Source organism: Nannobrachium achirus, assembly GCF_963921795.1.
Source record: "Nannobrachium achirus genome assembly, chromosome: 10".
NCBI lineage: Eukaryota > Metazoa > Chordata > Actinopteri > Myctophiformes > Myctophidae > Nannobrachium > Nannobrachium achirus.
In genome coordinates, this window is record NC_137819.1 from 7,703,494 (window position 1) to 7,716,265 (window position 12,772).

At 43.5% G+C, this 12,772-nt stretch overlaps 1 protein-coding gene across 1 annotated transcript in view; it reads left to right on the forward strand.

Annotated features, from left to right (window-relative positions):
- Window positions 1-12,772, forward strand: part of LOC308292379 (poly [ADP-ribose] polymerase tankyrase-like) — a gene marked incomplete at both ends in the record, with an annotated part of 40,059 nt that overhangs the window by 3,705 nt on the left and 23,582 nt on the right. The window contains 4 exons of the mRNA XM_080734692.1: window positions 2,565-3,012; window positions 4,561-4,841; window positions 10,513-10,533; window positions 12,336-12,430. Coding sequence (XP_080590818.1) covers window positions 2,565-3,012; window positions 4,561-4,841; window positions 10,513-10,533; window positions 12,336-12,430 — 845 coding nt within the window. The remainder of the gene's footprint in view (window positions 1-2,564; window positions 3,013-4,560; window positions 4,842-10,512; window positions 10,534-12,335; window positions 12,431-12,772) is intronic.

Sequence of the window (12,772 nt, forward strand, 5' to 3'; positions counted from 1 at the left end):
GCAAGTGAAGAAAAAGGTTAATGATTGTCCACACATATATAGGCTGGTGGTCTCTCCCTCTGTCTTTTTCTTTTAGATTTTATGTTATTATTATTAACGTTTCGCCCATGCAGGGCTTCATAAAATGGTCTTAAAATATTGAAGAAAAAAAATAAAAAAAGACCGTTCGTGTGTGGACTTTCCCTTTTTTCTTCACGTGATTATCTTTTGGAAGCTGTGGGGACGTTTGTGTCGTAATCCTTCTTTCTTCTAATGGCATACATTACACATCACTTTTTTGGGGTTAGAAATCATCCTAGAGAAAAAGATAAAGAGTCTGCAGTGTCTGCACACACATAGACACATAATTATGCATGTGCAGACTCTTATTCTGTTTATCTTGTTTGTTTTACATACTGTAGATAACATTTTAATAACAAGTCAAACAACGTGAAAGAGAATGCAAAAAATGCAAACAAACAAACAGGGCTTGAGATTGAGAAGTAACATTCTCCAGGAAAACATTTACAATATAATCTGGGTAAAAATGTAATCCCAGCAAGTTGAAGCAATGTCGATATATTACAAAAACTAAATGCCACACTCACAGTAAGGAAGATACAGTTTGTGCAAATTATATCAAAGTGATCAACAATAAAAGACATTCACACAGACTAGACTACATGGGAGAGTATTGATTTGACTCAGCTCTACTCCTGAGGCTGCTCTAGCCCTAAGTGATATTTTGTCATAAACATTTGTAAAAGTTAAGGCTTTATGTTCTATATTAATCACTGCTGTAGAGCAGGGGTAGACAACCTTATGCACAGAGGAGGGTGATCAGTAATCACTGGCAGAAGTGTGAGAGGATTTAAAATTTATATTTACAGCAAATTACATCCTGCACATAGTACTACATTCATTAAAACTCTGAACTCTGACTGGGAAGGGCGTCGGGGAGATGGGTGGATTATTGCTCTGAGTCTAATGATCCATCATTACACTTATAACAATGCTCTGCCAATCAAAATGTCAAATGTTTTGATGGTGTGTCATTAAAATTGTGTTGTCATGGTGGCACACTGACTATCTAGAAAAGATGGCACTTACTTTCAAAAAGGTTGCAGACCCCTGCTGTAGTGTGTTCAGTAACAAGGTCTCCCTGTCTAAGTAATCAGAAAATATATGTTCAGAAATCAGAAGCGTTGCCAATATCATCCCAATCAGGAGAGGGCAACCATTTCTCTGCTTCAATGAGTCCTGGGTTATTATCAGAATTTATTACCCGGCATGTTTCAATGCTTGATTCTGATTGGTCGAGCGCTGAAATCAGAGGTCTGTTATTTCTGGATAGCAGACCGCTCCGCTCAATAACAGACCGCTGCCTAATCAAAGACTCAGAACACCCGCTGCAGTCAAGCTGCACTGCGTGAATCTTGTGCTGTATCCAACATGTCAGCCATGAAAACAAACACACAGCGACATTTACAACTAAACGTTGCTCTGAAGAATGTTTTAAAAAATATTTTAAGCGAGAAATAGACAACGTAGTATCAGAAAATGGATTCTATCTAATCAGCACTTCCTTGTTTTCCAAGGCAACCGTGTCGCGCTGGGAGGACGCCCAGCGCAACACTTGTGGAACACGTCCAGCCGTCTGTAAACAAGGAAATACTTTTTGTTTTTAGTCAAATTATTAATTTGATTTAGTAGCCGGGTAATAAGCGGGATAAATACTGGCTCCTTGGGGGTTGTTCATATATAACATCCCTTCGAACTGATAACTCCCCTCGGCTGGCGCCTCGGGGAGTTATCAGTCCGTCGGGATGTTATATATGAACAACCCCCGCGGAGCCAGTATTTATCCCTTACGTAGAACTATTTAACTCCTACTGTAACCTGGGGTGAGAGGAGAAACATGCTCTTACTGTACCTTAACCCAGGGGTCTTCAACGTTTTCAGGCAAAGGACCCCTTAGTTGAGGAGAGATGAAGCAGGGACCCCCACAACCTGTTCATAGATTCCATATAGTTTTGTTGTTTGACAGCACAATCATCAGTGTATTTTGGATTCATGTCAATTTGTGTTTTCAGATATTTAACCACTTGAACCATCAATACTTAATAAACTAGACTTTTGTTTTCACTGTACTTGTCTGTTCTTTTCCCCCTCCAAATCTCTATGCCAGGTTTTCAGAATAGGATGTTAGTGTTCAAGTGGTTAAAAAAAGGGTTAAAAAATAGTTTCTATCACAAAGATTTGGAGGATCCCTTGTAGTAATTCTGAGGACCCCATAGGGGTCCCAGACCCCCTGTTGAAGACCCCTGCCTTAACCTATTAATTGTTACTTTAACCATTAACCATTATGTTATGCTTTAACTGTTATGCTTGTAGATAATGCTTTGGCAGATCTTCAAGCTCGCAGCGCCGCACTCAGTGCCGTGCTGTGAGCGTGTAGATCTGCTGTTTTTCAATAGCTAAAGCATGAAACAATTCCAGGTCCAAATGGCTTTTAAGTGCAAATAAATGTCACTTCATGGTTGTGTTCGGTTACTGTTATTTACTCTGCTTATTTCCCCTCAAAGCAGGCCGTCGTCGCCTCTTCCAGTGCTCAGCAGCAGGCTGCCGTTCCGGGGGTCCGGGGACCCCTGGCTCAGGCGGGGAGGGGACCGGCCAGTCCCCAGAAAGCCTCCACCCAGGAGCCCTCCTACCCGGCCAGTCCCCAGAAAGCCTCCACCCAGGAGCCCTCCTACCCGGCCAGTCCCCAGAAGAAGGCCTCCACCCAGGGGGTGTCCTACCCAGCCAGTCCCCAGAAAGCGGGACCTTCCTCCGCCACGCTGGTGGTGTCCCAAAGCCCCCGGAAGGACAGGGGTCTGGACTTCACCTTCTCCAGCCCCAAGAAACCTGAGCTGGGTGCCAAGCCTCTAACCAGTGGTCCTCCTGCTGGTCCTTCTGCTCCACAGAGCAGGGAGAGGGTCCCCTCCAAGGACCCTGGGACCCCCCTGCCGCAGAAAGCTACCGCCGGACCCACAGGTAAGAGATGCCACTCTCTGTCCTTTCACAAGTTGACCTTGATCTGTCCCTCTCCCCAGGTTGGCAGAGGGAGTGTAGCGCCCAGGGTTACATTAGACCAGGGGTTCTCAAACCCTTTTAGGACGTGACCTACGGGGGACCCCCACCTTGACAAGCACTCAGAATTATAGGTTTTACATTTAATGTGACTACCACAGATAAATATTGTGAAAATAACCGAACTACATGCTCACAACGCCTCGCACTGCGAGGCATTGTGAGCATGTAGATGATCTGCTATTTTAACAATGTTCGCCTCTTGCTTACTTGATATTTGACAGTGGGTCTTGAAAGTCCTCAAATTGTGACGTTATAAATGTGCAGATACCCTGTATACACTTAGACTGTATGTTAGTTTGTTTACCGTTGAGTGAGTTACATTAGGCTAATCATCTGGGGACCCCACAAAATAATTTGGGGATTCAAAAGAATTGATTACAAAAGTATTTTTCTTTTTTAAAATACACGTTAATGTAAACTAGCTATATGGGCTTAAAAGGAACAAGGACTGACACAGATCTCCATATTATGTCCATTAATTTATTGTGAATTACATTTCCCTATTATTGACTTGAAAGGGGAAAATTCAAATGGTAAGATGGAATTCTTTTGCAAGTGTGATTCTTGTCATGGCAGCCACACTTGCCATTTCCAATAGATGGTTTGCACGTGCCATCATCATCATCATACCCGGAAGTTATGCGGGAACGCCTACTGAGTGGCAAAAACACTACTTTCTGGCCTTGACAGCCCATACATCCAAACAGAAAAGTCCTATCTGATCGCATTAAACCATGGGTCTTCAACAGGGGGTCCGGGACCCCTAGGGGGTCCTCAGAGTTACTACTGGTGGTCCTCTAAATCTTTTAAGTGATAGAAACATTTTTATAAACTTTTTGTATAATAACCACTTGAACCCTAGCGTCCATATTCTGAGAACTTTAGCCAAAAATAGCCGATCTACAATCTCACAACGCCTTGCGCTGCGAGGCTTGTAGATCGGCTATTTTTGGCAAAGAGCTTTGGTGTAGAGGGGAAAAGAGCAGACTAAGTACAGAGTGAAAGGTCAAGTTTATTAAGTATTGACGGTTCAAGTGGTTAAATACCTGAAAACACAAATTGACATGAATCCAAAATACACTGACGATTGTGTTGTCAAAACAATGAAACTATATGGAATCTATGAACAGGTTGTGAGGGTCCCTGCTTCATCTCTCTCTCAACTAAGGGGTCCTTGGCCTGAAAACGTTGAAGACCCCTGCATTAAACGACATTAAACAATGTTAAACTCACTTGGCGACTCACTTTGCCACTCGATTCATTCACTTTAAGCATGCGCATACCCTCTATTGCATCTTCTAGTTATTAATTGCGTTTGTTTTAAACCATGGCTCTCTGTGTGTGTGTGTGTGTGTGTGTGTGTGTGTGTGTGTGTGTGTGTGTGTGTGTGTGTGTGTGTGTGTGTGTGTGTGTGTGTGTGTGTGTGTGTGTGTGTGTGTGTGTTCACAGGAGTCAAGTCGTTTGTGGAGCGCTTTGGAGAGCGCTGCCAGGAGCGCTCCAATCAGGGCTCTCCTGCTGCTGCTGCAGGCTCCTCCCACTCCCAGCTCAGGACCCCCGGCGCTGCCGCTGTCCCTCCCAGCACCAGGACCCCCGCTGCTGTGACCCCCAGCACCAGGACTGTTGCCGTGACGCCCGGCGTCTCCCCCAGCACCAGGCTGGTCCAGGAGAGGCTGCGAGCGGCCCAGGCTGCCAGCACGGCCACCGCAGACCTCACCCAGAGGCAGAAACTGGTATTACACTTTTTATAACCATTACACCGTTTATAACCATTACACTGTTTATAACCATTACACTGTTTATAACCACACCTCCCCCAGAGGCAGAAAATGATGGGTGGACGAGGACAACATGGCAAATGGCAGATCTACATGCTCACAACCACAGATATAAAAAGCTAGATATCTCATCCGCCGCTGTAGTTCATTGGCGCGACTGCTAAAACAACAACAGGTGTAAGTGTGGAAGGCACTCTGCTCCCTGCAGTGGGAGAGGGAGTCCCGCCCGCATCTGATTAACCTACCGAGCATCCCATTCTGTGATGCCCAAGGAAGCGTCAACGCCCCAGAGCCAGAGGAGGCGTCTACCTTTATATGTTTATACTAATAAGCGGGCTTGTTTTTTTGCAATTTCTGACTCTAATATTTGACAATTTGACCAATGTTGGTATTAAAAAGTCCTTAAAGGAGTAGTTCACCCTCAAAATGACTTTTTTTCTATTGATTAGTCACGCCATGGAGACTAGAGTTCAATAATATTTTTAGTTTTTTGTCGCATTCCTAAGACAAAAATGTGATAACAATAAATTTACCCCCATTCGTTCCGGATGGGGAAAATAATTTGGGGACCCTGACCTGACCCACAGGATGAGAGCCACTGTCCTAGACTAAAATTATGAAAAAGTTTGTCGACGTAAATTAAAATCCAAGCTATGATGACAAGGGTTTTTTTCTGATTGATCGGTGAGTGATCGCGATCGGCCGATAATGCCTCTATCGGCTTTGGTCGGTATTGGCTTTGCCGATCTACAAGCTAGAGCAGTAATGTAATGACCTCACAGAATTGGTACATATTGTCATTTTGAATCTGCAGAGGTCAATACTTAAATTACTTTTCATCGTTTTCCACCATTTAGAATGCAGCCCTAATATACACAGGTTAGGCTTGTCTTAAAAGGAATACTTCCCTAAAATGACTTTAATTACTCACCCTGTGATGGCTTCAATTCATGGAGTTTTTATTGTATGCTTTCATGTTGATCCAAGAATCCAGAGATGAAGAAAGGGCCAAGATTAACAACAGCAAAACTAACAGTATATCAAACTGCATAAACCCTCATAATGCTTAACCGTACAATTCACGTTTCTTGGTGTACATTTGTACGCTCAGTATGTCCAAAACATTGCATTTTTGCTAAAACCCTTGCGTGTTCACCCAAGCGCGTGCCTCTTTGATGAATGAGACTGAAATGGTAATGTTTGAGTGAATATTGGGCTGGGCGAAATGACTTCAAATCAATATCACGATTATTTCAAACCTTTGCCTCGATCGATTGCACGTGCGATTATAGAAAATAGTGAAAATAGCAGCTCTACAAGGTCACAACGTGAGCTTAAGTTGTCTGTTTTCAAATAAAAAAGATATAATATAGTGATTAATCAATTTAGTCGATTATAGAAAAATCTATAAGAATCCTTTTGTGGTGAATCGCTGATTAAAAACGACTTCTCGATTAGTTGCCTACATGAACAAAGATTAAATCGGTTATTGTTTCTAGATATCGGTTTCAATATAATTACTGTTAATTGCCGTGCCTGATGTGGAAGTACTGAGCAAAGTGAGCATACGGCTGACAAGACACTTTGTTTCATCAAGAAGTAATTACGGTTTTGGATTCTTTATTCACTATGAAGGCATGCAACAAATACAAAATAAATCAAAGTATCACAGGGGGGTGAGTGGCACAGGGGGGAATGGCATTTTGGGGGTGAAGTGTTCCTTTAATGATGCATGTGCGTGCGGCCATATTGGCAGACCCATTCTCTAAAACCATTTTCTTCCATCATTAAAGTGTCTTCATTCCCTAACCTACCCGTCATATTAACCCTCCTTTGTGTGGGTTCAACTTTTCATCTCCATGTCCTTCCTCCTTTGTTAATACACTTGGAGTTGCACAAAACGCTAATGGATCGGCAGTGTTTTCCTGTTGTGAGGCCCATGCTCTGTTCTGATAAAGTACGATGCATTATGATTCTCAATCGTTTTTTTGTTTTTCTTTTTCTTTTTTTTTTCTCTTGGCTCGTGGCTGAAACTCCTGTTATAATTTGTAAGGACACTAGTATCCATACTAGACTTGTTTTTGGGCAGACTGAAGTAGGCCAGCTATTCTGTTTTAAATATATGAGTGACTGCACAGTGGTTTATCTAGAGTTGAAGCGGGCTCCTGTGTTGCGTCCTCCCCTGGGGTGTCCCCGCAGTGGGGTCCTCCCTATGTTCCCCAGGTTCTATGTTCCCCACAAGTTAGCATTTCACCAGGTTAGCATTCACCAGCGTCGGCAGGTTAGCATTTCACCAGGTTAGCATTCACCAGCGTTAGTTTTACTGAGGTTAGGGTTATAAGGTTAGGTTTAGGTGGTAAGTGGGGAACATAAAACCTTGGGAACATAGGTACGGTCCCCCAGTAGCAACATTTTCACTTTCTACCAATGAAATTACGTTCTATATGGACTGTAGCGAAACTATTTGAAACTTCATCTTGAAATCCATTTGGGACATCAACGGGACAGTTCTTTGGTTTGCAGGAAGAGAAATTCCTCATACTTTATAAAAGCATACAGTGACGTCAATACGTGCGCGTCCCGCGTCTCTGACGCATTCACGTTGCCTAGAGACGCATTCACGTCATTGTTCTGGGGTCCCACGGACGCATCGCCTCCATGGACCATTGGTGTCCACGTTAAAATAATTTACCACGTCGCGAAAAAAATAATATTTTAAAAAGTCCACAGACGCCACCATTGTTCATGGGTGAAGGCATGCTACTTGACCCTACGTTAACACAAATGAAATCCGCGTAGAAAGTCTTAAAACAGACGATAGAACTAAGACTGTGTGTGTTTTGAATCCACGACGCCATTTTGTGCGACTGCGCTTGGTCACAGAATTCAATGGGTGCCTGAGTTTTAGCGTAGCACCGGGCCGCTCTCTGACCATAGTGGCACAGCGTGTTAGGTGATACACCGAAAAGGGTTCCCCCACAGAACGTGTAGCACGGCGCAGAAACGTGACGTCACGTCTCTACACTGCAGCTCACTGCTCAGACAGCGACCCGCCTCCTTTCCCCTTCATTCAATAACAACTGGATATACAGTACACGCGCTATTGTTTATAGATGTGGTGGACATTGGACAACGTGTTAGAAGCCACACAGGTCTTCATTGCGTCTTTACAACAATAGCGACGATTAACGTCGTGGTGAACATGGTCAAATAACCTTTATTGGCTCAACTACAACACGGAGGAAGCAAGCTAGCCTAGCATGTATGCTATCTGAGACAGTCTATGTATGTAGCCTAGGCTGCCTAACTGTTTGATTGATTATAGCGTTTTCGTGGCAGCGCCGTCCATTTGGTGGTCCGCCGGGGCAGCGTACCACCGCGGCCGCCTGTGCCTTGCCCTCCCGCATCCATAGAGGGGTGGCACGTCCCTCTAGGATCAACCGTTCAAAACAAAAGTAGCCGATCTACAAGCAACCCAATCCACTGTTTTTGACCCAGTCCACTGGTTCTCTGTACAGCAGAGCAAACACAAGCACGCCATTCCATAGAAGCAGTAACAGTACAAACTGGAGACATCATCTCACTGAGAAGATCCATATATTATCGATGTATATAAAATAACAGGTGGCTGTTGATTATGAAGACTCGGTAAAAGCTTCTATCTGCGCCCCCAAGTGGTCAACATCCGATATTACCGGTTCGGTATAAAAAAAATCAAACCGTCACATGACTATTTGGAAGTATTAAAATAGTAAGATTTGGAATTGTGGTTCATTTCTTTCAGACACATTTCTACGTAACATGAACATAACCATATAATAACCAATTCAAGTTAAATGCTGCACTTTGTCAAAAATGACATGACGCGTTGAATTTTTGTGGGACCCATAAAATATCCCTGGGACTCATCCGAAAGACCCTTCGTGGGTCCTGGGGACTCATTACATTAAAAACCTATTAACATCACTGCATACACAGAAACACACAATTGTTTTTCATTTTAATTTATTTAGACAGGGCAGTGTAGGAAGGGCAGATAGGCGGGTGCAATGTAGGTTTCCAGTTGGTATGAGCAGTGTGTACTAGAGGAGATACGCTTGGTTGTTTAGGATTAGTTAATTTTCTGTGTTATTGTTCTGTGGATGAACTGAGTTTAGAGAGGCAAAGACACGTTGATGCACTACTGTGTACACTACAGTGCGTACTCTGATTTTAAATGTCCGTGCTATTTTGCAGTGCCCTTTGTTTTGTCATTCATTACATACAACTCCAGACTTTTCTTTTGTCCTTCATACTGTATATCAGGGTTCCCCAATTAGTTTTCCCCAAGGGCCGAATCATGTCTAGGGTACCAAGCCGAGGGCCACAACATTGCAGGGGGCGACGGTGGCGTTCCGGCTACTCCAGCGACAGTTCAGATATCGTCGTTGTGGGGTGAAAATCTTGTATGTCCAAAACCGTTTGTTTTGCATTTATCATTTTAAAAATGATTTAAACTAGTGAAAACAGCAGATCTACAAGCACACATCGTGAGGCGTTGTGTGCTTGTAGATCTGCTATTTTCACTACTATTGTGCAACGGCCTTGTATGATGAAGCAGGGCTTTACTTTGCGAAAGAACGTACAAATGTGGAGATACAAGGTTTCCACCCGACAACAACGATATACTAGTGTTGTTGCCGCTCTTATACCACCATTATTACTGGGGTTGGTGGGGGCCAGACAGTAGCCCCCCGCGGGCCGCCTATTGGGGAACCCTGCTGTATATTATCCATCAACACCAAGCCATTAAGGAGCAGAATCCACCTCTGAGCTGTTGGCAATGCTCTGTCTGATTACCATAACTATAAATAATTACATATTTATTGCATTTTGCTAGCATAATCATTATCTTTTCAAAACACAGAATAAATTCCCCCATTTGCTTACCGGTATCCCACGTTGGGTGCATTTCATTCTCATGGCTAATTTTGATTGTCGCCAACCAAAGGTTTCCACTCTTTTACCATCAGTCATTGCTTTATTCGTTTCCCATTTCTCCTGCTGTTGATTTTGCATGAACTAAGCCATTATAACAAGGCAGAATGGATCAGCATTAGGAACTCTCCTCTCTGCACTTCAGTGTTCAGTGCACTTGTTAAAAGTTTCCCTGACTAGTCAGGAACTGCCTGACAAAGGCAACTTTTTGACTGGGATTTATACTGGGCCTTCAAACCAGCAAACCTCGTGACCTAGAAATGCAGATAAACAAAATCGAATCCAACTCTGTACCAAGATCGCCTTTGGGGGCACAGGAGATCTTTTTCTCATTGTCACTGCTTTTTTGGTTTTGTAAGACGGCGTATCACGATTCACGGAGTCCTTGTACTACAGAGTTCTACAGACTACAGAGAGCTGGTCGAAGAGAAGTCACATTTTCCCCACAAAGCCATTTACTTAGTGATTCCTCTTCTGGTGTCACGTCAAATATAGTCTTGATGGGTTGGACAGTGGTTTTATAGCTAGACCTGTGGTTCACTTTTACTGAATAAAGAGAAGGGTAGGATTGCTGTGAAAAGATGCTGCCATTTTGTAATTTTTGTTTCGTTTTGTTTTCCGTGTGACTCTGGCAACATTTGTCGATCAGTCAACATCCCAAAAAATGCTGGTAAGTTAACCTTGATAACAGCCACTTGATTGATGCACTGTTGTGATTTTTGTTTTTTTAAATGTTCTTTTAATCCATTGTTTTGTTTTTATTTTATTTTGTTTTTTACATGACCGATGAGCTGGCTGTCACTTGTTAATTGCACATCATGGACCTGGGTGCACGGGTCACTTCCATCTTTCCCACCCCCAATCCTCCTGTGTGTGCGCGTGTATGCGTGCGTGCGTGCGTGATCATCAAACCTGTGTGTAATGTGAGAATGTATGTGGATGTGTGCACAGCGAGTGTGTGTGTGTGTGTGTGTGTGGCAATTGTGCGTTGGTGTTGTGGTGACAAACCTCTCAACCTTAACTTTTTTCACATTTTGAGAGGAGCACAAAATTTCTAATTCTTAATGCCTGCTTCCATGAGCACCTCTCCTGCACACTCTGAAGCTCTCGCACTCACCCACACCTCCTCCAACTGTTCAAGTCACTCGCTCTTTTAAGTCAATGTCTTGATTTTTGACTTTTTTTTTTAAATGATCACTCATGCATGCACTGTAGGCCTTGCCCTTGCATTTTGTCAGTTGGTTCTTGTATGTGTCCTTGTGATTCTTTTTTGTCCAGCTGGTATTCATTCAATAATAAGTGAGAGAGAGAAAAACCTCGGTTCGAAGTGGAGCGGGGAATTTGAGCAGCTGTACCCTATGTGAGTGAGTGAGTGAGTGTAAACTGTGCCTGTGAGTGAGTGGTGAGTGTGCCTGGCCTGCACAAAACAGCGCCCCTCCTTTAACTACTGTGTTGTGTGTGGCCACTCAAGGTATTGCCAGGCTACGGACGGACACAGCCAGCCAGCCAGCCACCCACCCAGCCAGCCACCCACATACCCACGGACATACCTGTCTATTGGGAGCGCTTTCACCGCTCCAAAAAAGCATTTCACTGCTCGTTCTGTATGCTGTGCTGCCATCCATGGTAATGAATCAAACTTATATGATTGCTTGTGTGCCATCCAACACTGAATGATGAATCTGTCTATAGATTATTACTGTTGGCTTGCTGGTCACTGCATTGATCTCAGTGCATGGGAATTTGAATGAATGAATTGAATGATTCTCCCCCCACCCTTGATGATTGTGAAATCAGCTTGAGCTCGGTAGAGGTATAGAATGACTGTTAACTGGAATCTGTTTTCATGGCTTTGCTCAAACTAACATTGCCGTTTGATGGGCTGAAACGAAGCCACCCTGATTTTTGTTTTTGTTTCTGCAAAATTGGGTCTTGCACAGGTGCTTACTAAAACACACTCACATAGCCTGCTCATCGTATCTGCTCGAATCTCTTATCTAGCCTTTTGGTAATGTAATGATTTTCAATTAAAAAAGTGTTGCATCAGCGCATACAGATTAGCAGCACTACATAACACTTGCATCTCCTTTTGTTTTCTTCTGATCTTCCATTACAGTAGGAAGATTTCATTTTCCGCTTTTTACTTAGCTTACCTGGTTGACAGATAATAGGTCAATGGTCCTGCGGTTTGTCCTGCCTAGCAATGTTGTCATCTGCTCAACGTCAGAGGCATTAACGAACGACGGCCAGTGAATTTGCCACGGGGTTTGGCCCCAGAATCATATTCACCCCTGCGTCATCATTCGCCATTCATCTGCAACTCACCGAGAGCGTAGCCTGGTGCAGCACACTGCTTTCTGCCCTAATCAGCCGCCCGCTCCCTTGCCTGGCTTCCTTGAAGGAAGCACTGAACAATCCAGCCAATCGCCCCTTTCTGTGAGTGTCTTTAACATTGTGTCGTCTCTTATCCAGTCCACCCCCCTCCACCTGGCAGCCGGCTACAACCGCGTCCGCATCGTGCAGCTCCTCCTCCAGCATGGCGCCGATGTTCACGCCAAAGACAAAGGGTATGGCCTTGCTCTTTGGAATGGTCACTAGGGCTGTCACAATTATTTCATAATCGTCTAATCGTAATTATTTGACATAATCGCAAAATATTTGTTCATAATTGTCATAATCATGAATGTTGAAAAATGTTCATACATTTTCAGAAATAGTGGAAATGGCAGATCTACAAGCTCACAACGCGTCGCGACGCGTTGTGAGCTTGTAGATCGGCTATTTCCACTACCATTGTTAATTTTTAAGTAGAAAGTTGTCAAATATGTCAGTCATTTCTTTGTATATTTAGGTTATGTGTCATATCTACCATGTGCAACTTAAAAGCCTAAAAGCCAAACAGAAATGTA